Below are 27,999 nucleotides of genomic sequence, written 5' to 3'. Positions count from 1 at the left end.
TGTTTGAACTGTAATATAAATAATAATTTCCAATCTTTGATAATATGAGGAAATAAACAATAATAAATGTTGTATACTGACTTATAAAACCCTTCTTACTCTGAAATTATCACAATTTGACGTAACATCAGTTGGTTGTTAGAATCGATATACATAAACTGTCATCGTTGTAGGTTATGTAGGTAGGTAGTATGTGTGTGTGTGTGTGTTTGTTGGTTTTGCTCACAGTGAAGTGATATGACATGAGATTTTTATTTCGTAAAAGAAATTCATCAATTTATAAACAAATACTTGAAAGTGAGACCCGTGTTGTGCTAAGATAAACAGTTTATTTTAAACGCTTTACATATTGACTGGACAATGGAGGATAAGTTGTGTTTGGAAGATGTTTCGAGCAGTTTGAGGGAGAGGGTGTTTTTCGCTGCCAGGGATGGAATGTCTTTAACGCTTTATGCTTTGTTATATGAAAAAAGCACAGATGAAATTGACGAACTCCTGAACAGTGTAAGTAAATATAGAAATTGGTCATTCATCTAGTTATCCGCTTTGAAAGACTTTTAGATCTCGGCTCCTGTCATCGGTCTAATTTTTGTGCAAAAGTCACGTTATATTTTCTATTTTTATCATTCGTATCAGAGTTACCTTTTGGCTAATGCGCGTCAGATGCTAACGCGGGTGCGTTATTAATTGTATTTTGTGCGTCGTCCGCGATTTTGCGTCGTTATCATGGCTCTTGACCTTGGTATCTATCAGACTAGAAATCTCAGGTCATGTATTGCCCACATCTCTAATGTATCTGTCTGTCGCAACATTAAATTGGCCAAACCTTCATAAGATACAAAGAAGTTTTCGTTCATAATTTAAATTTTTGAACGTTTTGATACCTCTAGATATTGTAATTCGGTTCTCTCATTACTCACTGCTGTTTTAAACTCATAAAAATATTTGAATTCTCTAGCAAAGGTAATAAGTTAATTTAATTAGTTGTTTATTACCAAATATTTATGTCCAAATAGGTATTGAATATTTTAGGTTTGCTGTATGGAAAAAAATGTAGAGTGAATTACAAGTAGGTATAATATTATTTTAGATATCATTGAAAGTTAGTTTTCCGTTTGATACAAACAGCCTACATGAATTCAACTGGGAAATGAATCAATAGATATGCAACCACACAATTTGATAGGTATAGTCGGGTACTATTTTTATGTTTCAATACATGGAATTTTCATGGTTGACATACATAAACTCACAATTGACTAGTTTCTTAGGTCAAAGATAAATTATGAACTTCTGATTACTAAATAAAGACAGATCGAAAGGTTACAAAAACATTCTCTTTTTTTTTACTTAACTTATTTATGAATTTTAATAAAGGTAACTTATAATGATAACATTTTTGCATGTTTTTCTATGACGTCACAGGTTGCTTTTTCATACAAATTCCATAGTAATTTCATGTTTCGACATTTAGTAAAAAGCAACTGATTTGACTAGTTAGAAACTACCCTATTATATTGCAATAGAAGTATGGAAAAATCACAAAACAGACATTCTAGTAAAATTCAGTTTAAGCACTGTGACATACATCCAGTGTAAACAAAATAGTGATATAATCACTGTAATGTTTAGGATCACTGTGAGATTATTATGATATTTGATGACATAGCTGCTGAATTGTTAACAAAACTATTACTTTCGTCATGATTTCACACTATGTTGACACAAGAGAAGATTTTATAAACAAATGTGTGAATAAAGTGTGAACAGATGTTATACGGCAGGCAGAATATTATAAATATTTTATTTCTCAAATAATAATTCATTGGTGCTAATTCCTGTAAATACCATCTTATTTTATTTTAAGTTATATCTGTCATTTTCTTATCCGCCGAAAAGGAAAGGGACGGGTAATTGACAAGCATAAAATTTATGGAACACATGTCAATTTTAAGCACAAATCTAAAACAACCGTCTAAAAATTTTACATCAGTCAATAACCCGACACAGTTAGTAGACAGCATGTCAAACGGATTGCATACCAGTGACGTACCTTTTTGATTCGCTCGGGTTATTCATTCATTTACTCATTCTTCCTAAAATTAAGAGCTGTGAATCATCCGTCCCTTTCCTTTTCGACGGATATGAAACTGACGGATATAACTTAAAATAAAATTAGGCGGTGTCTGCAGGAATCGGGGCCATTATGTCGTCATATAAAAAAAATATACACCTATTTACATTTAATAATTGCATGGATGAATTTATAAATTAGTTAAAATTCTAACCTGACTGCAAATCATACTATTAACATTCAATATATTGTTTGAAAACTGTTACTATTTTCTTAATAAAAAGATTCAATATTAACTCAATGTGGTTAGAATACCTATCCACATGTATCGTTTTGTTATCAGTAATTATTTGAAAGCGGTACATAACGAAGATTGTTGATAGGGCGAGCATAGGAAGACCTAGATATATTTACAATGACCAAATTGGGATTTTCGTTAAAAAAGTTTAGTAAATTCTTCTCTGAACTGGCGTGCGTATGAAACGATTGCGTGAGTTTACGTATGTATATAAGTATTTGATCAAATAAAGCCTAAATTCTTTATCATGATACACTTATCACGATAAAGAATTTCCACAGTCCACATTTCTGATAAATAAATTATTATGAATTAAGGTAAATGGCATGTCATTGAACCTTACACTGACATTTGTGATATTTATAGTTCAGACAGTCATTTATATGACTGTAAACATGCCTCTTGGTAGCAATAATACTCTTATTTCGAACAGTTGGCTTGGTCTTCGTTTCCTGAAGTTATTTTAGAAATATCCAGGGTCATTATATTGTAACCTGGTGGTTATCAAAGGCCACAGACTTATGAAGTTCATAGATTTGTTCTATTTCCAGCTGCCGAATGATGTTTAACGCTTAGTAAAAATATAATAATAGGTAACTGATGGATAAAAAGTAGGATGCTGTTACACTGTTCTACCGTGAAAGTTATCCGGATAACATAACATAATCCCACTGCTGGGCACAGGCCTCCCCTCAATCAACCGGAGGGGGTATGGAGCATACTCCACCACGCTGCTCCAATGCGGGTTGGTGGAGGGGTTGGTGGAGTTATCTGATCTAATATACAGTTTAATATACAGTAATAATACAGTTTAATTTATTACTTGCCCAGTTACCAGAGAATGTTATAAATTGTATTGTATTGCATATACATACATACATACATAAACTCACGTCCTTTACCCATCGGGGCAAGCAGAGATAATGGAATTCCATTTGCTTCGATCCTGACGCACTTCTCTTGCTTCCTCCACATTCATCAGTTGTTTCATATTCATGATTTTTTTTAGTTTTTTTTTAATTATATTCAATTCTATACTTTTGCGATTGAAAATTCTACTTGATATTAACTCAATATTCGTTACGATGTTACTAACACCCTGTATACATAACATAACATTAACAGCCTATATACGTCCCACTGCTGGGTACAGGCCTCCCCTCAATCAACCGGAGGGGGTATGGAGTATACTCCACCACGCTGCTCCAATGCGGGTTGGTGGAGGTGTTTTTACGGCTAATACCCGGGACCAACGGCTTAACGTGCCCTCCGAAGCACGGAATCATTTTACTTTTAACACCCTGTATATCAACAAACATTGTAAAATTCTAACAGATGTCAATTCCCCAGGACGTATGTTGCGATGGAGTGAAGTGCACACCACTGACCGCGGCTGCGCGGCATGGACGCGAGGGCGCAGTCAGGATATTGCTGGAGAAGTTCCGGCCACCAGTGCGGCTGGAAACGGAGGGGACGGTCAAGTTTGACGAGTATGTTATTGAAGGTGAGGTGGTTATTATGTGTAAAGCCTTATCTGACATAGAGATAACCTATCTAACACCTACCAAATACGACCTACCTATCATGACACACCTACCCTACCTACCTAACATACGGGTGAATATCAAAATGTCAAGTTTGGTGGCGAACTTTCATATAATTTTTTCGTGAAAAATTGGGTTCCGACATTAAAAAGGATAGTTCTAGCTACGAGTTAACTTGTTCCTCTTAGCTAGAACTATCCTTTTTTCATGTCGGAACCCAATTTTTCACGAAATATTATTTAATATGAAAATTCGCCATCAAACTTGACATTTTGAAATTCACCCACCCACCTTTCCAACATGATGAACGCGACTTTAGACATATGTGCTGTCCTGAACTCCTGACACGGGGGTTTATCAGTTAAAACTTTTTTTTTACGGCGCGACGTATTTTTTTTACAAACAAGCAAGACTGTTTTCTTCCGGTAATATCTATGTTTATTCCGTTCAATGATTATAACGTGCTCAGCGGTAAAACAAAACATTGTAAAGAAACCTAGAGAGAAATGCGTTTCGGAGGTATGTGACCTGTGTATCGGGTTGGTTTTCCCTTCGGGTTGGCAGGTCAGACAGGCAGTTTCTGTGAAAAATCGGACCTGTCCAATCTTCAGGTTAGGTCCGCGGACACTGTGAAAACGAGATAACGCTAGAGAGATGATGACAAAATATTTACGTCGAACTAGATAAACAAACAAGAGAAAAAGACCTACATAAACATCCACACTAAATTACTAATATTATAAATAAGAAAGTGTATGTGCGTGTCTGTCTGTTTGTCCGTCTTTCACGGTAAAACGGAGCGACGAATTGATGTCATGTTTTGATAGGCCACTTTTTGTCTCTTTCTAAACCCCACTTCCCTAAAATCGGGGGTGGAAGTTTGTATGGAGCATTCCGCAATTTTCAAGATAGAAAGCTAAAAATTGGTATGCGAACAAAAAAAAACTCGCATCTTTTTTTTGGATATCTGCCCCCAACCCCTTCAAAGAGGGGGTTAAATTTTATATGGAATTTTTCGAAGTTTTCGAGGTAGGAACTTAAAGAGTACACTAGGAAAGGGGAACGTGCGGCCCCGACTTTAACGCGAGCGAAGCCGCAGGCAAACGCTAGTTGAATATGAAGTCTATATACACCAACAAAGTAGTACAGATAGCAATCCCCCGTTCCTATTTAGTTCAATGTCAATTACCCTGTAAAAGCGAAAGCGTCCGAACGAAAACAAAGGCTGAAAGTTCAGTTTTCCACTGCCTTCAGTGCGTTGACTTGGCTATTTTTAAATCGACTAGCGCGTGGAGAAGTACGTATTTATAACTGGTAAATTTGTGGAATCAACGTATGCGTGGGGCCTGGAAAATGGCGATTCGGATCACTAGAGCAACGCAAATCCACACAAAGACAAGTGACTTGCCAATTCCTATTTTGAGATTTTCCTAAGTAAATCGCTTTTTGCGATTTGGAATTTTGCTGTCCTTGCAATGATTAACGATTGGAAAGTCAAGTCAGAGCTCTTTAAATGTATAGTTGGGTTAAGAAAGCCGCATTGAAGCGATTCATCCAAGTTCTTGGTCTATGCAGATTTTTAACCGAGTTAAACAAAGGAGGTTATTCCTGACTCTGTTTATCTGTAATCTCGGAGCAATGACCACGTATTGTAAGTACATATTTTTGTCTCATTGTTTAATATGAATCTGGCTACTAAATGTCCGTCGTCACATGAGGTTTCTGAAGGCTCAGTAATAACCCTGACATCAAGAATGGAACGGAAGGAAAGATAATTATAAATAAAGAAGAAAAATCTATTTTTTCCTTGGAAGTTGTCGTTTATCATAATTCCATAGAGTGAGAGTTCTGAGCGGTGTTCTTTTTTATTTTTCCGACCAAGTATTTATTGCCATATGCGGCAAATCTACAATAAGTCACGCCAAAAAAAAATTCGATAGATACTATGAAAGCATATGTACAGTCATGAGCAATATAATGTACCCACTTTAGGACTCTGTCGCACTAACATATTTGACATTTAGTGAGACTTACAGTTCAATTTGTCAAACAAGTTAATGTGACATGGTACCAAAGTGTGTACATATTAATGCTCGAGACCGTACATATTTCAACCCGCGGTTTCTCTGCCCATCATCTAGTATTGTTTCGTCGGAAATTAGCGGAAACCATGTGATTTTAAGTATTCTCTGTCACATAAAAAAAAAAATGTTTATTTTCAGATAATAGATAACACACATAATAGATATTGCTGTAAATTCTGAAAACTAATAAAACAGCCGTTAAAATCGTTTCATCTTTAAACTTGGCGTTAAAGATGGTGTAACAATAAAATCTTGCATGTCATTCCTAAATTGAGGACAAATATGTGTTGTGATTTCACGATGGGTATTTGGCTGAGTCAAAGATAAATTATAAAATGCTAATCTAGAAATAGAAGCCAGTCTGAGACGATCAAAAATCATTCCCATTTTACTTGTCTACTTATTTTCGAATTTTATTTATTAATTCAGTGACAATAAGTACGACGTTTAACCGCTTTTACTGCTGACGTCACAGGACAGTATTTCCATACAAACTCCACAAAAACTTTCGTTTTGACGTTTCGTAAACGTGCGTTTGTGTCCTCTAACATGATGGACTAATGTTATGGGCGATAGGCTGATCCCTTATCACCATAAGGTTCATCATATCCAGCTTACGACATCGTATCAACAGTGGCTGCAAGTTGTCTTTGATTACTTGTGGCTCTGCCCACCCCATTAGGGATTACGGGCGTGAGTTTATGTATGTATGTGTATGTTGACGTTTCGTAAAAAGTATCTCATTTGACTAGGTTGTCAAGTAGCTTATTCTTGCTTTTTTCTTTTGTTTGAATGGCTTTGCCTTCGCTTTTAGGCCGGACAGACAGCTTGAACGTCACAAAGAAACATTTTTATGCCGTAGCTTCACGCTATCCGCGACTGTCCAGGCGTTACAGCCACACAAAGGAACTTTTCCGGCAAAATCTCTCCTGGCAACCGTCCAGAACCTTTGTTCGTTATGAATTATAATTATTAATTCCCCCTTATAAATTCTTTTGGCAATGCATTCGCGAAGTCGACGCGGCTAAGTGCGCTTGCGCGTAGCAAATGATTCGCATTCCTTACGATGTTCAATCGAGGATTTAGACGAGGTACCTACCAACTTCAATAGATATGTAATAGTTCCACGATAAAAGACTTGTTTACATTTATAAGTAGACGTTACTGCTACGTGTGGAATATATTTCATTTCCTTATGGGCCGTCCATTAATCATGCGAGGCTCGAGAGGGGGGAGGGTCCATGAAAAAATCACGAAATATCACAAGGGGGTGGGGGGGGGTGTAGTAATATATCACGAGTATTTATTTCTTCGGCAAACGCGCGATACTGAACCGGAAAGCGGCGTTTCGTACAATTATTTTAGTAGGTACTACAAAATACACGTGATGTAGGATGGGGGGGGGGAAATGCCAAAAAAAAAAAACATCACATGATTAATGGACGGCCCCTTAGGGCCCTTTCTCACTATGACATCATGGTGGCGCAACCAGCAACCACGGGCCACGGGCACGCCACCAACAAAATGTATGCAGTTGTATACATTATGTTGCTGATGCGATGTGTCCTAGATGGGCCTTGAGGGATGAATTTCAAAAAAATCTTGGAGCTTCATAAAAGGAAGCTTTCAGCTGTTTAAATCCAGCTATTTGGGTTGTGCGCAATGTACGTTGAAAAGAATAATATGCGCACTGCTAATGGAATGGAATTCTCTGCCGTCTTCTATAAGTATTTCCGAATGCATATAAGCCGGGTGCTTTCAAGGCCAGAGTGAACAGGCACCTTCTGGGCGAGCTCGCTTGCTTTGGGCGAGCAAGTCTGGGGCCAAGAGCAAACCCATCAAAGGTAAAAAAAAATCATATATACGTCTTACCAAAACAATCGACGCGTTTCCGATTATTTGTTCAATAAAATACGAGTTTAATTAATTTTTAAAACATTAAGAATTAAAAAGTTTTTATCTTTTTATTGCTAAGTGCGAGTACTCGATATCTTTCTGATAATCCTTACGGAATTTAAACTAAGTATCAACACTTTACCGAGCTTTCTGTTAGACCAACGTGATAGGTGGTGAGCCGCATCGCCGTCTATAACAGTCGAGCCAACTGTGTAAGTGAAATATGCACTTAAGATAAATTTATTGGACAATCAAGTGATCAGACTGTAAGTTCCTAACCAAACTAGGGATCACAAAGTGATTGTTGTGATTTGTCCTCACCGGGATTCAAACCCGGGACCCCCGGATCGTGAGCACAACGCTCAACCACTGAACCACGAAGGCCGTTAAGAAAGTAAGATGATCTGTGCTTCGGAAGGCATATTAAGCCGTTGCTCCCGGTTACTACTTACTGATGTAGTAGTCGTTACATGAGTCACGTCAGGGGTCTATGGTGGCTCAGTAATAACTAATAACCGTGACACCACGGTTGATGGGGTTGGTAATCCACCTCACAACCCACACGATAGAAAAAGAATAGCTTATTAGTCAAAGTCGAGCCAGTGCTCCACGTTTGAGAAGCAAGCCGGTGTACCACAGGACCAGAGTGATAAATAATCATCATCATCATCATCAGCCCATTAACGTCCCCACTGCTGGGGCACGGCCTTCCCTATGAATGGATAGGGAGATCGGGCCTTAAACCATCACGCGGGCCCAGTGCGGATTGATGGTTATTAACGACTGCTAATGCAGCCGGGACCAACGGCTTAACGTGCCTTCCGAAGCACGGAGGAGCTCGAGATGAAAACTTGTTTTTTTGTGGTCGCCCATCCTATGACCGGCCTTTGCGAAAGTTGCTTAACTTCAACAATCGCAGACGGAGCGCGTTTACCGCTGCGCCACCGAGCTCCTCAATATAATCTTAGACAGATAAATAGTCATCACAAGATATTTTTGAATGATGCAAAATATCCGTGAATCACATCTGATTAATAGCGCAAGTCATGATGAGAGTATTCTGTGTGTGTCGATTTCATTTTGATCAACAACACCCCTGCAGTCTTTTAGATGTTTATTTGAATTTATTTAAAATGGCAACTCTCCAAATAAAGCTGCATTTACTGGTTTTTCACATACTCGAGATAGTCGCGGCCTTTTTATACCTAATCTTTTTTACACACATACATAAACTCCACAGGCTCCGTAGTCTAGTGGTTAGAGCGTTAGGCTCACGATCTGGAGGTCCGGGTTCGATGCCCGATGGGGACATTGTCGAGGTCATTTTGTGAGACTGTCCTTTGTTTGGTAAGGACATTGCAGGCTGGTTTGGAAGGTCATTGTCCGAAAAAGTATGATGATTGATGATGCTTCGGAGGGCACGGGCTTTTAGCCGGCAAAGCGCTTCCACCAATCCGCAGTGGAGCAACGTGCTGAAGTATGCTCTATACCCCCTCCGGTTGATGGAGGGGTTGCCTGTGCCCAGCAGTGGGACTTGTATTGGTATGTTTATATTTTTATAGACTCACGCTTGTAATCCGTTATGCCCAGTCGTGGAACTTAGCTAGGTATATACGTATAATATAAGTCGTTTATCATGTTACATTACATAACTTTAGGATACAGGCGTATCCTCGAAGTGGTAGGTATACAGAGTGTTAGTGACATCGTAACGAATACTGAGGGGGATGATTCTAATGAATTTTCTGTCGGAAAATTCATGAAACTTTTGGTGCTTTTTTAATTATTTTCAGTTTCATATTTTTTGCGACGGAAAATTTCACATGATGTCAACTCAGAACTATGGTCTGAATCATGCCTGAAAGTTTTCGTTACGATGTCACTTTTCTTCATTGCGAGTCGATGGCGATCGATAATATTTGTATGAGTATGATTTTGGGTACTTTCTGGTACATCATTGTTTTATTTTATTTCTAAACCCCATGGATTTTGAAGCTAAAACCAATTGGTAGTCTTTTTATAGACACTAACTAATAAACAAGTATAAAGTATCTGTTGGAAGGGGGGGACGGATCTCATACAGTTATGGTCATTGTCCTATTTTCCAAGCAACCACTAGCAGGAATCAGCCATAAAAAAACTTAATATGTTATAATGTGGGAATGGAACGTAAGTTGAATGGAACGTGGAAGAAAGAGAGGTGTGTGCGAGGGGGACGGGGAGTGTGATGGCGGTTGAAGATGAGTGTGCGTGCGGGGGTCGGATTTTTAAATTGGAAAAAATAGGAGACGTTTATTTATAAAATAAATATTTTTATTTATATAAAATAAGTATTAATTAGAAAAATAAATAATTTTATTTTATTTATTTATTTGTGAAACTAAAATTTTATTTCCGTCATTCCTCAATTATATTTAAAAAATAAATATTTATTCCAGGTGCAACAGCGCTATGGTGCGCGGCGGGGGCCGGCCATCTTGGCATAGTGAAGCGGCTTGTGCGCTCCGGCGCGAACGTGAACCACGCTACGAAGACACTGAGCACGCCCCTACGCGCGGCGTGCTTCGACGGAAGGCTCGACATCGTCAAGTACCTCGTGCGGCACGGCGCCGACATACACAAGGCTAACAAGTACAACAACACTTGCCTCATGATCGCCGCGTACAAGGGCCATTTGGACGTGGTGAGTGGTTTACTTTTTAATTCGAAATAGTTTTTGTCTTTCACGCGGTCTGCCTCGACATCTACGAGTATATCCGCCTGAGGTGACCAGTGGGATGCATACTTTTTTTTGACGTGACTTATTGTAGATTTGCCGCAGATGGCATTAACTACTTCGCCGGCGTCCGGATGCATCCGATAAACGTGTCGGGCCCACGTGCCTGCAGTTTGGTTTTTTCCCTACATCAGTGATACCTGTAAAAGATGGTGTGACGACCTCAATGCTTATCGGAAGGATTGGTCGGAGATCGCGCAAAATCGAGAGTGGAAAAATCAAGGGGAGGCCTTTGTCCAGCGGTGGGATCGAATAAACTGGATAAGAATAAGATAAGGTTTATATTTCTGTACCGGGTGAGAGACCTCAGCGCTCCCCATTTGTCCGGCCAAGTAGTTAATGCCATCTGCGGTAAATCTACAATAAGTCACATCTTATCTTATTTAGCCTATACGATCCCACTGCTGGGCAAAGGCCTCCCCTTGATTTTTCTAAGTCGAGAAGTCACATCAAAAAAAGAAAAAAAATGTAGTAAAATACGAGCTTTGAACTATAAAAAACTCTTTTCAATCTATGAGTACCCACGTTATCAGCTTTGTCGTGGCGTATAAATAATTGTATATAAATATAATATAAACAAACATAAACATTATAATGGTTCCATTCAACATTTGTAAACTTTGTGATACGTTATCTCATACCAGACAGGGTTAAACTACAGGGCATTTACTTACATAAAGTATTATAGACCTTATCACACTAACCAATTTTAAGGCCCCTATGCATCGGGTTTAGGTATAAAATTTCGAATTTGAATAACACCACGCTGCTCCACTTCGGGTTGGTGGGGGTGTTTTTATGACACAAGCCTGGTACAGTCTCATAAAGTGATTTGGACAATGTCCACATCGGGAATCGAACGCGGACTTTATCTGACCGGATCGTGAGATCGGAACGCTCTAACCAATACACAACAGAGGCTGCTCGACAATTAGTCGGCTTTCCCTGGTCGGCACATCTCTAATTATTACACCACCCGATCCCGACGCATCGGGCCAGATGGATTGGGTAGTGTAATACGGCCTTATAGTATATTTGAGGTTTATTTATATAAACCAATTACTTTATTGCGAAGTCATAACATGACTGAATCAGCTTATCGTCATTCTGCTAATTATTAGACGGACAGATACTATTTGCAGCCGTATTGTTTATTATAGCCATAAAATAAAGAATAGTACCGTGCGGACCCTGGTAGCCCAGTTTGTAAAACGCTTGCCTCTCACTTTGAGGTCTCAGGTTCGAATCCAGCACAGGCCTAAACCAGAATTCATGTTTGGATCACGTGCTCAGCGGTGAAGGAAAACATCGTGAGGAAACCCACATTTCCGAGAAATGCATTTCGGAGGTATGTGACCTAACCTGTATTGGGCTGATTTTCCCTTTGCGGGTTGGAAGGTCAGACAGGCAGTCGCTTCTGTAAAAAACCGGATCTGTTAAATCTTCAGGTTAGGTAAGCGGACCCTGTGAAAAACGGGGTAATGGTAGGCAAAAGTGTGAATAAAGAATAATACTACGTATAGAACGTTAACTCTCCATAATCACTAATAAGCCATGCTCTTGTCGATTACTCTAGCCATAGAGGCAGCCAATCAGCTCGCGGCACCAAACACTTCAGGACCCCGATACCGACCTCGCCGGCGTGGTCGACGATTTCTCTCATTCAGCGCTTATCGCTATCGACCCACTAGGGTAGATTAATTCTTTCAAATATTTTTCCTCTCAGACGACGCCCTGAGCCGAGGTTCGCGCCCAACTGGGCACCCTCAGGCCTGTTGTCTTAAACGTTGTATCGGGTGAGAGCCTTCAGCGCTCCCCATTTGTCCGGCCAAGTAGTTAATGCCATCTGCGGCAAATCTACATTAAGTCACGTCAAAAAAAAAGTCGGTGTAACATTCTCCATCTCCATGGTACTTTTTAAGGAAAAATATGGCAGTGGTTTCCCTCTTGCCTTCCGCCCGCAGACAAACAGACAGAGGGCAGCAGTAACTGTCAGTACTATTCAGAGGCGGAGGACAGGAGTCCTAGTCAGGGCGTCATATAAGGAAAAAAAATACAAAGTTTCATATTATCTTTCAACACTATTTTTAACCCCTTAGGGGTTGAATTTCCAACAATGCCGTCTTAGTGCGCATCTACCTCCTGAAATAACTCCCATGCAAAATTTGAGCCTTCTAGCACTTGTAGTTTCTGAGATTTAGTGATTAGTGAGTCATTCAGTGACCTTTCACGTTGTGACCTCTCAAATTGTAAAGATACGGTGTAACCAGATTGACATGCACTGTCAAACAACGTACGGTCACGAGCATTAATATGTATACACTTTGGTATCATTTCACATTAACTTTTTTGACAAATTGAACTGTAAGTCTCACTAAATGTCTAATATGTTAGTGCGACAGAGTCCTAAAGTGCTGTTATATTGCTCATGACTGTACTGATGTATGTCCTTCCAGGTACAATTCCTGCTGGACAGCGGCGCGCGAGTGGACGAGCGTGCGCTGTGCGGCGCCACGGCGCTGCACTTCGCGGCCGAGTGCGGGCACGCAGCCGTCGTGTGCGCGCTCATCGACCATAACGCCAAGATACTTACTAACGAAAATGGTGAGTATTATAATTAAAACAAATAGTAACGGGTTCTTACCGCGCTTAAAGTAGGGATATGAGACTCCCGATATCCAACTTCACTCCAATCTCATCAGTCATCCCGTGATCATGGCACTTGCAACATTGTCGAAATATTGGGAGTCTCATATCCCTACTTTAAACGCGGTAAGAACCCGTTATTATGAGTTTTAATTATGGTAGTAACCGCGTAAACTTAAAAAAATTGCATGGTGAGTATTTATGAATAATCAAAATATATGTATAATTGAAATTTTGATTACTAAGTAAGGACAGATCTAAAGGCGACAAAGGTACCTTTTCTTAATTCTATTTAACTTATTTATGATTTCTAATAAAAAGAAAATGTAATAAAGAGTGCCACGTATGTCGTATTTTGTCACGTTTTTCTATGACGTCACAGGTTGCTTTTTAATTGGTAAGCGCTGAAATAGGGAAAACGTCGACCACGCCAGCGGGGAATGTGTACTTCATAAGTTATTCATAGGTTCACCGGCTTGCTTCTCAAACAGTTAGCGCCGGTTCGAACCCGTAACCGGAGTTGCACCAATGAATTATTAATTTATCTTAAGTGCAGTTTTCACTGACACAGTTTGCTCGACTATTATAGACGGCGATATGGCTATCACCTTGGTCTAACAGAAAGGTGTGGGTATCTTGCGATGAATGTACCTCTGACTATCCCAATCGGGATATAGTTGTGAGCTTATGTTATGTGAAGCACATAAATATTCCCGCAGGCATGACCCCCCTGCAGTGCGCAGCGGAGCGTGCGCGCGCGTCGGTAGTGGAGATCCTGGCGGCGCGGCCCGAGGTGACGCGGGCGCAGGCCATAGAGGCGTACGAGCTGCTCGGCGCCTCCTTCGCCAACGATAAGGAGTACTATTGTTTACGGGTGAGTTTAGTTATAGTTATCTACAAAAACTGGGGGGCTAAAGAGGCCACATTGAGCCAAATCATCGGCGTGACGCTATGTTATTGTTGTTATTTTCCACCTATGCCTTTCGCAATAGATCTCGCAAGGTCGCAGTGGCCATTCGGGCTGCATCAGTTCGAGACCTCTCAAATCCAAATAATAATAAAATACACATAATATCATGTTCTTACCGCGTTTAAAGTAGGGATATGAGACTCCCGATATTTCGACACTGTTGAAAGTGCCATGATCACGGGATGATCAACCGAACCCGGTTGCGGTAAGAAGCCGTTATTGGTGCTAATTCCTGTAAATACCATCTAATTTTATTTTAAGTTATATCTGTCATTTTCTTATCCGCCGAAAAGGAAAGGGACGGGTAATCGACAAGCATAAAATTTATGGAACACACGTCAATTTTAAGCACAAATCTAAACCAACCGTCTAAAAATTTTACGTCAGTCAATAACCCGACACATTAATTTACTCATTCTTCCTAAAATTAAGAGCTGTGAATCATCCGTCCCTTTCCTTTTCGACGGATATGAAAATGACGGATATAACTTAAAATAAAATTAGGCGGTGTCTGCAGGAATCGGGGCCATTATGTGTTTTAATTATGATAATGGTGCTAATTCCTGTAAACACCATCTAATTTTATTTTAAGTTATATCTGTCATTTTCTTATCCGCCGAAAAGGAAAGGGACGGGTAATCGACAAGCATAAAATTTATGGAACACACGTCAATTTTAAGCAAAAATCTAAAACAACCGTCTAAAAATTTTACACTGGCCAATAACCCGACAGAATTATGTTGACAGCACACGTCAAACGGTTTGCATACCAGCGAGATACCTTTTTGATTCGCCCGGGTTATCCAATCATTTACTGATTCTTTCTAAAATTAAGAGCTGTCAATCATCCGTCCCTTTCCTTTTCGGTGGATAAGAAAATGACAGTTATAACTTAAAATTAGATGGCGTCTGGAGGAATTAGCACCATTAACCGCGTAAACTTAAAACAATACATAATAAAATACTCTTTCAAACACTTCGGTACCCTATCATAACGTAATCTTGTTGCAGATGGCATATCAGTACCTCCACCGTGCTATGGCGATGCGGTATGACACACGGTATGGTCTTCTACTGAAGAAACCAGCGGACCCTATACCTGCTTACGATAACTGGCGGGAGAGCACTACTGTTGAGGTCAGTGAGAATCTAGTGGGTTGATGAGGTTGGTACGTCACCTCACAACCCACACGATAAGAAGAAGAAGTGAGAATGTATGACTAAGATGATCCGTGCTTCGGAATGCACGTTAAGCCGTTGGTCCCGGTTACTACTTACTGATGTAAGTAAGTAGTCGTTGATGATGATTCACAGTCGATTTCGACTACAGCAACAGCAGCTGGTGGATTCATTGACGGTTGTCATTCAAGAGCTTCGAAAGTCTGCTCTCTGGTGTGCTCTGTGATGGCTCGTATAGCCAATTTTATGTGAAAACGTGCGCCCACATTTTGGACACGTCAGCACACCCCCTACGTAATTATAGGTGATTGCCGCAAGCCATGTCAGAGGCCTTTGGCGGCTTAATAATAACCCTGATTGATTGGTTGATGAGGTTGGTAATTCACCTCACAACCCACACGATAGAAGAAGAATGGTATCTTCGATCATATACGAATACCAAGGGGGACGATTCAGACCATGATTCTGAGTGGGTGTTGGGACTCGCTATATGATTTTCGGCGACAATAGATGCCGTAAGTGGAGCCACACCATTCGGTGATCGAAACTTTTTTATCATAGATAAACTAAGCTAAATGAGCTCTACACCTTTTTGCTACTACTTGAAGGTCTGGAGAACCTACAAACAATAAAAAATATAATAAATATATATTTTTTTTTGCATTTTTCCTCACCTTAAGGTTGTCTGGAAGAAATCGCTTTAAGCGATAAGGCCGCCATTTGCCATGTACTTAGTTAAGAGACTTTTTGTAATTATTTCTTTTTATTTTGGTGCAATAAAGTGTATTTGTGTTGTATTGTATAAAACCTTCCTATTCTCTTTCTTATTTTATTATTTTTATTTTCTTCAGGTTTACTCTGGGTCTGAAGCTATTAACAACTTCCTATTTAAATGTTCTTTTTATTACTAGAAACTACATATAAAAAAAAAGCGAAGGAAAAGGCCTAAATGTGAACTCATTTAAAAAATACTTCTTCATTAGTGCGTGTTCGGACGGACACATACTTAACCTAATTTTAGTTTGACTGCTGTTAAATTAATACCGTCCTTCATTATTCATACGTGCAAGAAAGTGATGAAGCTAGTTGTAGGTCTGTCAAATTAAGTTGGTGGTTACCCGAACCGATACCAATATGTGTTTTTCTTCCAGGAAGTGGAGCGTCTCCACAACAACGCGCACGCGCTGCACATGGAGGGCCTGACGGTGCGCGAGCGCCTCCTGGGGCGGCAGTGCCCCGACCTGCCGCACCCCGTGGTGTTCCGGGGCGCGGTGTTCGCCGACGAGGCGCGCTTCGACCGCTGCCTGGCCCTGTGGAGGCATGCCTTGCACTTACGGCAGCATAATTCGGTATTTAAATTTCATTTAAATATTTCCAACCTAGAGTTTATGCAATCAATTCCGGGGTTTGCCTGCCCAATCTGAAGTTATAGGCTGAGAGTTTAAGGTGATGCATTTCAGTCAGCTAGGTAACGCTGCGTCAGCAGATGGCGTTACTTCTGCAGTTTTCGTATTTTTTTCCATTTATTCGTTTAGTGTTGAGTTCTGACCCAGTGAATGTTAGGTGGCGAAATCTTACATACATTATCTTTAAGTTAAGCTACAATTTTAAAGTATTTACTGCAGATATCATATTAAAACATTGCATCAAAAGTTGGTGTCATTTCAATTTGTGTACAAACACGAAGCTGTCACACACACATGTGAACTAGGTTAGCTATTAAAAGAGATGCATAATTTGAAGTCTACTTCTAACTTCTAAATGGCGCATTTGGTAAAGCAGTCGCCGCCATTCTTAAGTTTCACGGTTCAAACCCAAGTGCATGTTTTAATTGTTTTTACTTTTTGTATTTTTTTTTACAATTGAATTTGGCGAACCCGTCTATTTGTTACGGAATTTTCAAAAAGTATCACTTTTACCAATAATATTATAATTATACAATAATGTACTTTGAACTAAAGTACCTTCCGTAATTTCCGTATTTATTATTTTGTAAAATTCTAACAGGCATTAATCGCATCAGTGAACATGCGGCTAACTAAAAAACTACTGAACCGATTTTCATACGGTTTTCACCAATGAGTAGAGTGATTCATGGGCGTGCTTTAGGGTATATAATTTATACAAGTATTTTTTTTTGTATAAAATGGTTCAAAAATGATGATGAATGTCAAACATAATTATCGTTACAAATATAGCCGACTTGGAGCTTTCGGCGAAAACGCTGCCTGAGCCCATTGAGATATAACAAAACAATGTATGATTGAATTGTTCCTTTTTTGTAGGTCTACCGAAAAGTCCACAATATGTCATAATAATTATATTGTGTATATGTATTGTATGATTTTACAAATAACGATCACAGTACAGTAATAATAAGGTAGATTTTTCCTAAATTGCGTCGGTTCAAACTTTGACGCATCGCGTTTGAAAGATGTAATAGCGCTTCAGGACGTCCCGCAAGCACGGCGCTGATGTCGCAGTATCCGCATATAATTATTATGACTTTAGTTCCAATAAAATCCGCGGGACTTCATACGTATGTCAGTGACAGCTGGTTATAGCATGCGGGACACTTAGCAGCTAATCGAATTCTATGTTGTTTTCGCGCCCAGTCCAGACGACTTGCAGCGCATTTCTGGACTTATATTTACGCGTGGTGTTTATTGTTAGGTTAGTTAGTTCAGGTTAGGACGTCTTTTTTTAACGAGGACGTTAAAAAAAGACGAGGCTGGGACGTATTGAAGTAGTATTTCCATATATACGCGGCCTGAAATGGGCTGTTTCGGGGACCTGAACTGGTTGCTGTCGAACTTATTATCACGTTTTCTTGATTAAAATTCATAAATAAGTCAAATAGAAAAAAGATTTTCGTTAGTTTTAGATCTGTCATGATGTCTGTGATGTTTGTTTATTATACATAAGAATTTCAAAATTTATCTTATTTTTTTTTCCCAAAGGGCAAGGCAAAGGGAACTATGCCCATACAGCCATGTCTTGTGTTTTTTTTCTTGATGATGATTAATGAAATGATGAAACCTAAGCCCCCACACAGACTCCTACTCCGAACCCCAAACGAAGTAAGCGGCTTGTTGGGGCAAAGCGAAAATAGATAGGTACACTTTGTTTATTGAATATTCCGATTTAATAATACTATCGGGAATGTTTTCCGACTAACTTAATGTGATCATTAACCACAAAACACCACTTCGTATTGATTATTTAGATTATTCAATGAAGAAAGCAACCTTCCCATTCCCGGTCCCACCAAAAAGTCCGCGGCAAAGAGAATATAAATAAATCTGTATGTTGGATGGAAAAACAATTAATTATAAATGACTACTATTTAGGCCGGCAAATGCAACAACTTTTTTTTTGATTTGGTTTTCCCCGAAGGGTAAGGCAAAATGAACTATGCCCATACAGCCATTTCATTTTATGTATTGATTTTTTATTATAATATATGTCCTCTTTTAAAACACGGTACTTACCCATTATTTAAAAATGTTTAAATAATATGCGTTAAAACAAAAATATTTTTCCAATATTCCTTTTCTCAGATTGTAGTATTTTTAGTTTTTATTTATTCATACAAAATCTCTTTATAAATTGTCACTGACATTCTAATTACACTTGTCAAGTAGTCAAAGCCTTTAGAGAAAAAAAACTATCACGCACACAAACTAACATTGACACCACTACACGCTCAGCAAATACACTGTAATCTGCACCACTACAAATGTAGAATTGATCAAAATTGAGGGTCTGAAATATGGTACTTCTCGTATTTGGATCCAAAATTTTTGTTAGTTTGCGAAAATAATACACCAAAATATTACTATTTATCGGTTTTATAACAATATTCCTCTATCCGTTTTCCTGTAGCACTGCATCAACTTTTGTATGGAAAACGAATCACCTTAAAACGGCCATATTGAAGCAATTCAACATAACATAATCTCACGACTATATATGTATAGCCAATTGGCGTAGTTAGAGACATATCTATCGCAAGATGAAATAAGTACCCACACGTCACCGAATTCTCTCCGAGATCTCTTAGACCGACGTGGTAGGTGTTGAGCCCTATCGCCGTCTATAATGGTCGAGCCAATTGTGTTAGTGAAAGCTGCACTTGAGATAATCTAATAGTTCATTGGTGCAAGGTACCGGGGTAAGTACCAGCGCTCTCCGTTTGAAAAGGTTTACCATAGGACCCCTAACTAATGTTCTTCTCTTCTTCCATCGTGTGGGTTGTGAGGTGAATTACCAACATCATCAACCCTGGTGCCAAGGTTATTATTGAACCGCCAAAGGCCTCTGACATGGCTCATGTAACTACTACTTACTTACATCAGTAAGTAATAAGTAGTAACCGGCACCAACGGCTTAACGTGCCTTCCGAAGCACGGATCATGTTACTTTTTGGACAATCAGGTGATAAGCCTGTAATGTCTTAACCAAACTAGGGATCACAAAGTGATTTTTGTGATATGTCCCCACCGGGATTCGAACCCGGGTCGTGTGTCCAACGCTCAACCACTAGACCCTAACCAATGTTTAAAATATACAATGCCACTTGATTTTTGTTGACAGATCTTTTTTTCGTTCCAGGTATCAGTTGTAAAGGACCTACTCAGATTTGCTCAAGTTTTCTCGCAGATGATTCACATCGGAATTGAATTGCCGCTTCAGCAGGTATTTATGTTTCTTATAAACATACATACAGTCATGAGCAATATAATGTACCCACTTTAGGACTCTGCCGCACTAACATATTTGACATTTAGTGAGACTTACAGTTCAATTTGTCAAAAAAGTTAATGTGACATGGTACCAAAGTGTATACGTATTAATACTCGTGACCGTACATCTGAATCATCTCCCTCAGTATTCGTTACGGTGTCACTAACTCTCATACTTACCCGAGCGGCTACCTGTACGGTCACGAGTACTAATATTTATACACTTTGAGACCATGTCACATTAACTTTTTTGACAAATTAAACCCTAAGTGTCATTAAATGTCAAATATGATAGTGCGACAGGGTTCTAAAGTGGATACTTGATATTACTCATGACTGTACGTACTTGTACGGGGTGTAAGTGACATCGTAACGAATACTGAAAGGGATGATTCAGCCCATTACTCTGAGTTAACGTCAAGTAGAATTTTCCATTGCAAAAGTGTAGAATTTAAAATAATTTAGAAAAAAACAGAAAAAAAATCATGAATCATGGTCTGAATCATCCCCCTCAGTATTCGTTACGTTGTCACTAACATCCTGTATGTGAGCTTTAAACGGAAACATACAAAGATATGTGAACATATAGTAGTATTATGTATACGATGTATTGGTGACCTACCAATAATAAAAACGGTTCTCGTGCAAGCACCAATATAATATATTTACAAAGAGAACAAAAGACCAAAAGTCATTATCAAAAACAAATACAGTGGTGCTAATTCCTGTAAACATCATCTAATTTTTTTTATATCTGTCATTTTCTTATCCGTCGAAAAGGAAAGGGACGGGTAATCGACAAGCATAAAATTTATGGAACACACGTCAATTTTAAGCACAAATCTAAAATAACCCTATAAAAAAATTGCGTTGGCCAATAACCCGACAGAATTATGTTGACAGCACACGTCAAACGGTTTGCATACCAGCGAGATACCTTTTTGATTCGCCCGGGTTATTCATTCATTTACTCATTCTTCCTAAAATTAAGAGCTGTCAATCACCCGTCCCTCTCCTTTTCGGTGGACAGAAAATGACAGGTATAACTTAAAATAAAATTAGATGGCGGCTGCAGGAATTAGCACCAATAAAGGTATAAAAAGCTGTATAAAAGAGGTAAAATTCTATTAAAAAAATGTGCTATCTTGCGCACGATGTATAAATACAATGTATACATTGTTTTAAGTTTACGCGGTTATTATCATAATTAAAACACATAATAACGGGTTCTTACCGCGTTTAAATGGGGATATGAGACTCCCGATATTTCGACACTGTTGCAAGTGCCATGATCACGGGATGACTGATGAGAGGAGTGGAGTAGTCCTACTCCACTCCAATCTCATCAGTCTCATATCCCCATTTAAACGCGGTAAGAACCCGTTATTATGTGTTTTAATTATAATACAATGTATGTTCCAGGTATGCTTCGTGCTAGAGGCGTGCGCAGAGGAGCTGCGCCGGGGCTTGAAACGGATCGAGAAGCCGCAAGTGAGCCACGACCCTGACGCCCTTATGGTGAGCCACTAATTCAGCACATATCGTATCGAGCACATACCCTTACAGAGTACCACGGAATAGAAGAAGGTAGAAAATTAAAAAAAAATTCAAAAATATTTATTTTTCAAAATTGGCTTACAATGTTAGCGCTTTTTGAACGTCAAAAAAAATTATATTACAAAAAAAAATATTATGTAACTAGCTGTAAAACTACTCCTTACCTGCATTTTGTACGAGAACCGCTGTCCCCGGTTCAACCCCGCTATTGCTTCTCAATGATGCTTATTAGGGTGGACATCTTAAACTAATTTTAATTTGACAGGTTTAAAAAAAAAAGAAAATTTAAAAGTCATTATATCACTTTTTCTATGACGTCACAGTGTGTTTTTCCACAAAAAATCCATAGTAATTTCGTCTTTTGACGTTTAGTAGAATGCATCTGATTTGGCTAATTGAAAACTAGCCTATTTTATCATAACCGTTCGTAAGTTAATGCATAAAAAAGTTTTTTTTTATAAATAGCCGATTAAACTAAGGTTTTAGCTTACAGAAACTTTAAAAGGAAAGTTTTCTTTGGAGCTTGTATGGAAATACTGTCCTGTGACGTCCACAAATAAACGCGGTCAAACGTCGTACTCATTGTTACTTAATTCATAAATAAAATTCGGAAATAATTGCAAAAGTAAAATGAGATTTGTTTTTGATCATCATAGACTGGCTTCTATTTGTACATTGGCATTTTATAATTTATCTTTGACTCAGTCAAATACCCTATTATCACATATTTCCTCTTTATACGGTATGTGCTCGACCTCTCATATCCATTTGTCATAATTGTTCCAACGACTTGTCACTTTTCTTTCATTTTTCTTTCACATCCTTGTGTTTTCGGTAGAATAGAATCGAAAAAGCTTTGATTGACACCACACCTTAAAGCGAACAACATAAGTCATGTAATCCTGTGTTGACAACCAGTTTGCAAGTGGTTAAGTGGTCCGGTTTTTTATAGAAGCGACTGCTTGTCTGACCTTCCAACCCGCGAAGGGAAAGCCAGCCCAATACAGTTTAGGTCACAAGCCTCCGAAACGCATTTCTCGGGAATGTGAGTTTCCTCACGATGTTTTCATTCACCGCTAAGCACGTGATAAACATTTAAGATCCAAACATGAATTCGAAAACAAATTCGAAAATCATTGGTTTTGGTTTATTGGTTTATCCAGCTTACGACATCGTATCAACAGTGGCTGCAAGTTGTCTTTGATTACTTGTGGCTCTGCCCACCCCATTACGGATTACGGGCGTGAGTTTATGTATGTATGTATTGGTTTATGGGATTCAAACCTGCGACCTCATAATGAGAGTCGAGTTTTCTTCCAACTGGGCTACCACGGCTCTGTGCAATGAATTCGACTTTACGAGTACAAAAATAATAAATAGATAATTTCACGAAACCCTCGTAACATTGGCGCGTTGACACCCCTGATAGCTCATACAAAACACCTTGTTTTACACAGACACTATGCATTGACGTTATCGTACACGCGCATCTGTGTGTGTGACGTTTGACGCCCATTCGATTTGGGGGGGGGGGGGGGGGGAGGGGGAAGAGATAAACCTAGCTCAGCCGCCGGTTGCCATTCTATACCTATTATTCCTTCTATGTTATCACGCACACTCATACGAAGTAGCAGTGTACCGACGTAGGCTAGTTTGTGAGGCATCTATTGAAGCTTAGAGCCTGTGCCGCGCGCTCCTCTTGCAGGAGGAGTACGAGAGTAACGTGCGCACCGCACTCTACCTGGTGGCTGTGGCGGCGCGGCTGCTCGAGAACCCGGGTAACAATGAGGTGAGAATGAACATCATTTTGTTTGTCTTCAAATCGCGACCCGCTCCGGTTTCGCACGGGTACTGTATTACATGAATTTGGAGAGTCGACAGCTTTAAAAATAAAATGTTTCCACACAAACTTAAACCCCCTGTTCCACGCCTTTGCTGACGAAACATGGAACATCCTACATCGTGTCCTGCGTGCCCGAACACCTGCACGCAGAAGGATCTGATGAGCGCTGCAGATAGCGCCATACTTGTTGCCAAGTTTTGGGCCGATACTATTTAGTTTTCCATCGACACGATAAGAAAGACGCCTTTGCTTTTTCCTGTTTCGAATCACCGTGGGGACATATCGAAAAAATCTCTTTGTGATCCCTAGTTTGGCTAGGATATTACAGGCTGATCACCCGAATGTCCGAATGTAAGATGATCCGTGCTTCGTTACACGTTAAGTCGTTGGTCCCGGTTACTACTTACTCGTGTAACGTAGTTGTTACGTGAGTCATGTCAGAGGCTTTTGGCGACACAATAATCACCCTGACACCAGCCTGGGCCTGTTTAATAAAACTTACAATTGTAAATTACAATGACAATTTGATGTACATTGCGGAGTGTGTGATCACAAATATTTTGCAGTTTCATATTAGCTACGTAATGAACACCAAATTGTAAAAAAATACAACAATCGTAATTTTTTTATAAAAAAGGAATCCACTTTACAATGCATACGATAGAATGAGACCCTTTTGTAAGGAATAAGTTTTAATTTCTACCCCCTTAGAGGTTTTGCAAAATCCTGTCTTAGTGAGCACCTACGTTCTTTTAGGAACTCCCACGCAGAGACTTATTAGGCACTTGTATTTCCTGAGTATTCGTGACGAGTGAGTCAGTGAGGTTTCCCTTTTATATTTAACCTCCTAAGAACCAGATGCCTTTTAAAATTCAAATCCCATTGTTTAACTATTGTGTCTGGAAATCCTGTTCTTACGAGGTTAAAGATTTGCTTCAGTCTCACCCCGGAAACTTCCTATAAACATTTAATTCGTACCGTGTGCCTCTTAAGTATATAAATATAGAATTTATGTATGAAGATGGTACATGCTCATGTACTGTTGCAAGTAAATGTGTAATCGTCTTCGGTTGACACCTGAAGTATATTAAGACTCAAACGAAAAACATAAATGTCGTTAAAGACGCAAAAGGATTAGGTTGATACAGAGCAAGCTTGCCCCATGTTAGCTACCAGTGCATGGTGACCACAGCCCTCCCGCCCGCAGGACACGGTGTGCGCGGTCCGCCGCGCGGTGTTCAGCCTGCGCGGCGCGCGGCTGCGCTGCGGCCATACGCTGCTGCACTTGGCGGCCGACCGGCGGACCCCCGTCGACGACTTCCACACCAGCGACGTTTGCCAGTTCGTATCCTATTCTAATTGTGTACCTAGGTATATTACCTTCTTAGAATATCGTGTTTTTGTATGGTTTGTATTTCAATCATCACTTAAACAGCCCATCGCAAGGCCCATGCGTTGATTTGGCATATACCCTATTTAACGTACCATGTTTGGAACGATTTTATACAAAGATTCCTAAATGCGATGCGATGACTTCGGCGCGTGCGACCCCTGCGGCGCATCTCCGTGCCCATATCATTATCGTGCTACATTAAATAGGGTATAGCCAAAAAAACTAACTAAATGAAACCTTTGTTTTGATAATAATGCTAACCGACTTCGCTGACTAATAATAAAATAAAGTACACGTTATTATTATATTATTGCGTATATTTTTTGCAAAGCAGGTGTATTGTATTTTGCATCGGTTTTGTTTGATTCATTATATAAACTTATAACAGCAAATATCATTTTCATAGGTAATTACCTTTCTTGCTGGTCTGGGAGTTAAAAAAATGCATAGAACGGCATCCCAGAAAGGCGGCTTTGAAATAGACTACTCTTGGGGCCATCCCGCGTCAGACAGAGTACCGCGGGGCGGAAGACAAGAGGGAAACCACTGCCCTATTTTTCCCTAAAAAGTAGCGTGGATAATGCCACTCCGACAAAAGCGTGGCTCTTAAATCAATGATGAAAACTCGCTGAAGCGTGGGTAGCTCGGTCAGGCGTGGGTACTTAGCTGGTTTAACGCTGCGCAACAACATAACATATCACCTGTATCCACTTTAGGACTCTGTCGCACTAACATATTTGACATTTAGTGAGATTTACAGTTCAATTTGTCAAAAAAGTTAATGTGACACGGTACCAAAGTGTATACATATTAATGTTCGTGACCGTACACCCACTCCTCACCAGCTATGTTTAAGACCTATGTAATAGAGGGTGAGCCTATTGCCAAATTGCCATTAACTGGGTACAAATCCTGGAAAACACGTGATATTAATTTATCTATAATCCAAACATGAATTCAAACTCATAAAGTCTAATTCACAGTAATAGACCAATCCGTTAACTTATGTCCCTTACGCTGTTCGAATGGTTAGCTCTAGAGTTGGTGATTGCTTTTTGCTTTTAGGTTGTCAGAAGTCAAAACCTAGGACTTTATGCAATGGAATGTTCCCCTCAGATTCCCCTGTGCAAGAACGACGCGGCTCTTGTTAGAGTGCGGTGTTGAAGTAGACGCGGCCGACGAGATGCGGCGGACGGCACTACACGTGGCACTCATATCCTACCAGCTGATTCCAGCCAGCGTTGACAACCGTAAGTATTGGGTTGTTTGCAAAACTTCGCATTAATATTCAGGAAAGCCGATCGGCGTAGGCTTAATGACGATATAGATGGGAAGTTTCGCACGGACAGAATGAGCTGAAGACCCGTTGAAGTCATGGTTAACACGCTCCCGGCTTGCCAAGAGCTGCGTGATCAAATCACGATGGAGTCTGATTTTTTCGATTTAATTGTGTGTGTGTGACTGCCGTCCAGAGTAGCCTTGACACCATTGTTGTCGTCACATCAACGCTCTCTAAATTGCCTCTTCAATACCATAGTTGTGAAGACCAGCGTTATCTACAAATCGTCAAAACCTCTTTTAACCTCGCAATGAACACGCTCTTTTGAAACCAGGTAAAATTGTTACTCGGATTTTAAACAAATCGAAGTTTTGTGAAAGATAATCATATCAGAATGTGATTTTTCAAACAAGCGCTTATGTGGTTTTCACTATAAGACGAGGTAGTTGTTAGTGGTCGTTACATGGTGCTGTTTTTATTAAGGCGGCGATATGGTAGTTCTTTTTGTGGCCTCTAGATGGAGTTGTTTCTATGAATCTAATTTTGATGTTGTTTATTGCAGAGGAACGCGAGGCCTGGAGCGAAGCGGTGATGGGCGTGGCGTGCGAGTTGCTGAGTCGGGGCGCGCACGTGGACGCTGTCGACGCCGACGGGATCACGCCGCTCATAGCAGCTATCGGCAGTAAGTTGAATGAACATGGCACGTGCGCCATTTTACGACTTTCCGTAGAATACTGATAAGGGGCCGTCCATTAATCATGCGAAGCTCGAGAGGGGGGAGGGGTCCATGAAAAAAATCACGAAATATCATAAAGTTGTGGTAGTATTATATCACGAGTATTTATTTTTTCGGTTTTTTATTGTGAGGAGCTCGGTAGCGCAGCGGTAAACGCGCTCGGTCTGCTATTGTTGAAGTTAAGCAACTTTTGCAAAGGCCGGTCATAGGATGGGTTAGAAAAAAAAAGTTTTCATCTCGAGCTCCTCCGTGCTTCGGAAGGCACGTTAAGCCGTTGGTCCCGGCTGCATTAGCAGTCGTTAATAACCACCAATCCGCACTGGGCCCGCGTGGTCGTTTAAGGCCCGATCTCCCTATCCATCCATAGGGAAGGCCCGTGCCCCAGCAGTGGGGACGTTAATGGGCTGGTGATTATGATGATTATTGTGTATTGTACGTGGCAGGTCCCGCCGAGAGCGTGGTCCGCGCGGCGCTGTCCCCGCGCCTGTCGTGCCTGGCGGCGGGCGCGCTGGCCCGCGCGCGGCTGCGCTACCCGCGCCACCACGTGCCGCGCGACCTGCACGCCTTCCTCACCATGCACGCCGTGTTCCCGCTCAACTAGGCGCCGGCGACAACACCCGCCCGTTTGTCGAATGTTATAACACAGGTAATGCACTCAAAAGTCGCTGTGAGAGTATACATTTATATGTATAATTTAAAAAAAATAAATGCATTATAATGCCATAATTTGACGTATACATATGAGTTTGGCTATTGACAATATGGAATTTAAATAAATGCAACTATTTTTCTCGTAAAAAATGACTTATCAAAAAATGTTTTTAGTTTCAACAACTAATAAAGTTAGGATCTTCCATTGACGCCATCTTTTCCGCCATTTTGTGCTGACGTCCATTTTGTGTTCATTATGATTTGTTTCTAGAGGCATTTATCTAGAAAATTTTAAACGTTAATTGAACACAGGGTCCTATGTGTTCGA

At 40.0% G+C, this 27,999-nt stretch overlaps 1 protein-coding gene across 5 annotated transcripts; it reads left to right on the top strand.

Moving 5' to 3' along the window:
• The first annotated feature begins 161 nt into the window (after positions 1 to 161).
• Positions 162 to 27,713, top strand: LOC126374162 (protein fem-1 homolog B). 5 transcript variants are annotated; one of them, XM_050020637.1, is made up of 14 exons: positions 162 to 504; positions 3,723 to 3,876; positions 10,335 to 10,579; positions 13,129 to 13,276; positions 14,038 to 14,192; positions 15,300 to 15,425; positions 16,619 to 16,816; positions 20,082 to 20,165; positions 21,635 to 21,730; positions 23,448 to 23,558; positions 24,820 to 24,983; positions 26,122 to 26,255; positions 26,847 to 26,966; positions 27,464 to 27,713. In XM_050020637.1, exons 1-14 carry the CDS (start codon positions 361 to 363, stop codon positions 27,619 to 27,621), a joined length of 2,037 nt encoding a protein of 678 aa, XP_049876594.1. In that variant the 5' UTR covers positions 162 to 360; the 3' UTR covers positions 27,622 to 27,713. The 5 variants fall into 5 exon arrangements, with proteins under 5 accessions (XP_049876594.1, XP_049876595.1, XP_049876596.1 ...); XM_050020638.1 differs by having other exon boundaries at positions 164 to 504; positions 23,475 to 23,558; XM_050020639.1 differs by having other exon boundaries at positions 164 to 504; positions 24,820 to 24,953.
• Positions 27,714 to 27,999: the final 286 nt, after the last annotated feature.

Source organism: Pectinophora gossypiella, chromosome 17 (assembly GCF_024362695.1).
Source record: "Pectinophora gossypiella chromosome 17, ilPecGoss1.1, whole genome shotgun sequence".
NCBI classification, from domain to species: domain Eukaryota; kingdom Metazoa; phylum Arthropoda; class Insecta; order Lepidoptera; family Gelechiidae; genus Pectinophora; species Pectinophora gossypiella.
This window is presented reverse-complemented; position numbering and strand designations above follow the sequence as displayed.

What these genes read in the sequence shown, in the direction of transcription:
- LOC126374162 (XM_050020637.1), top strand. Translation starts at nt 361, where the DNA reads ATGGAGGATAAGTTGTGTTTGGAAGATGTTTCGAGCAGTTTGAGGGAG. An exon ending in AGGAGTACTATTGTTTACGG is followed by an intron (nt 14,193 to 15,299) that starts GTGAGTTTAGTT and finishes ATCTTGTTGCAG; the next exon opens with ATGGCATATCAGTACCTCCA. An exon ending in ACGACCCTGACGCCCTTATG is followed by an intron (nt 21,731 to 23,447) that starts GTGAGCCACTAA and finishes ATTGAAGCTTAG; the next exon opens with AGCCTGTGCCGCGCGCTCCT.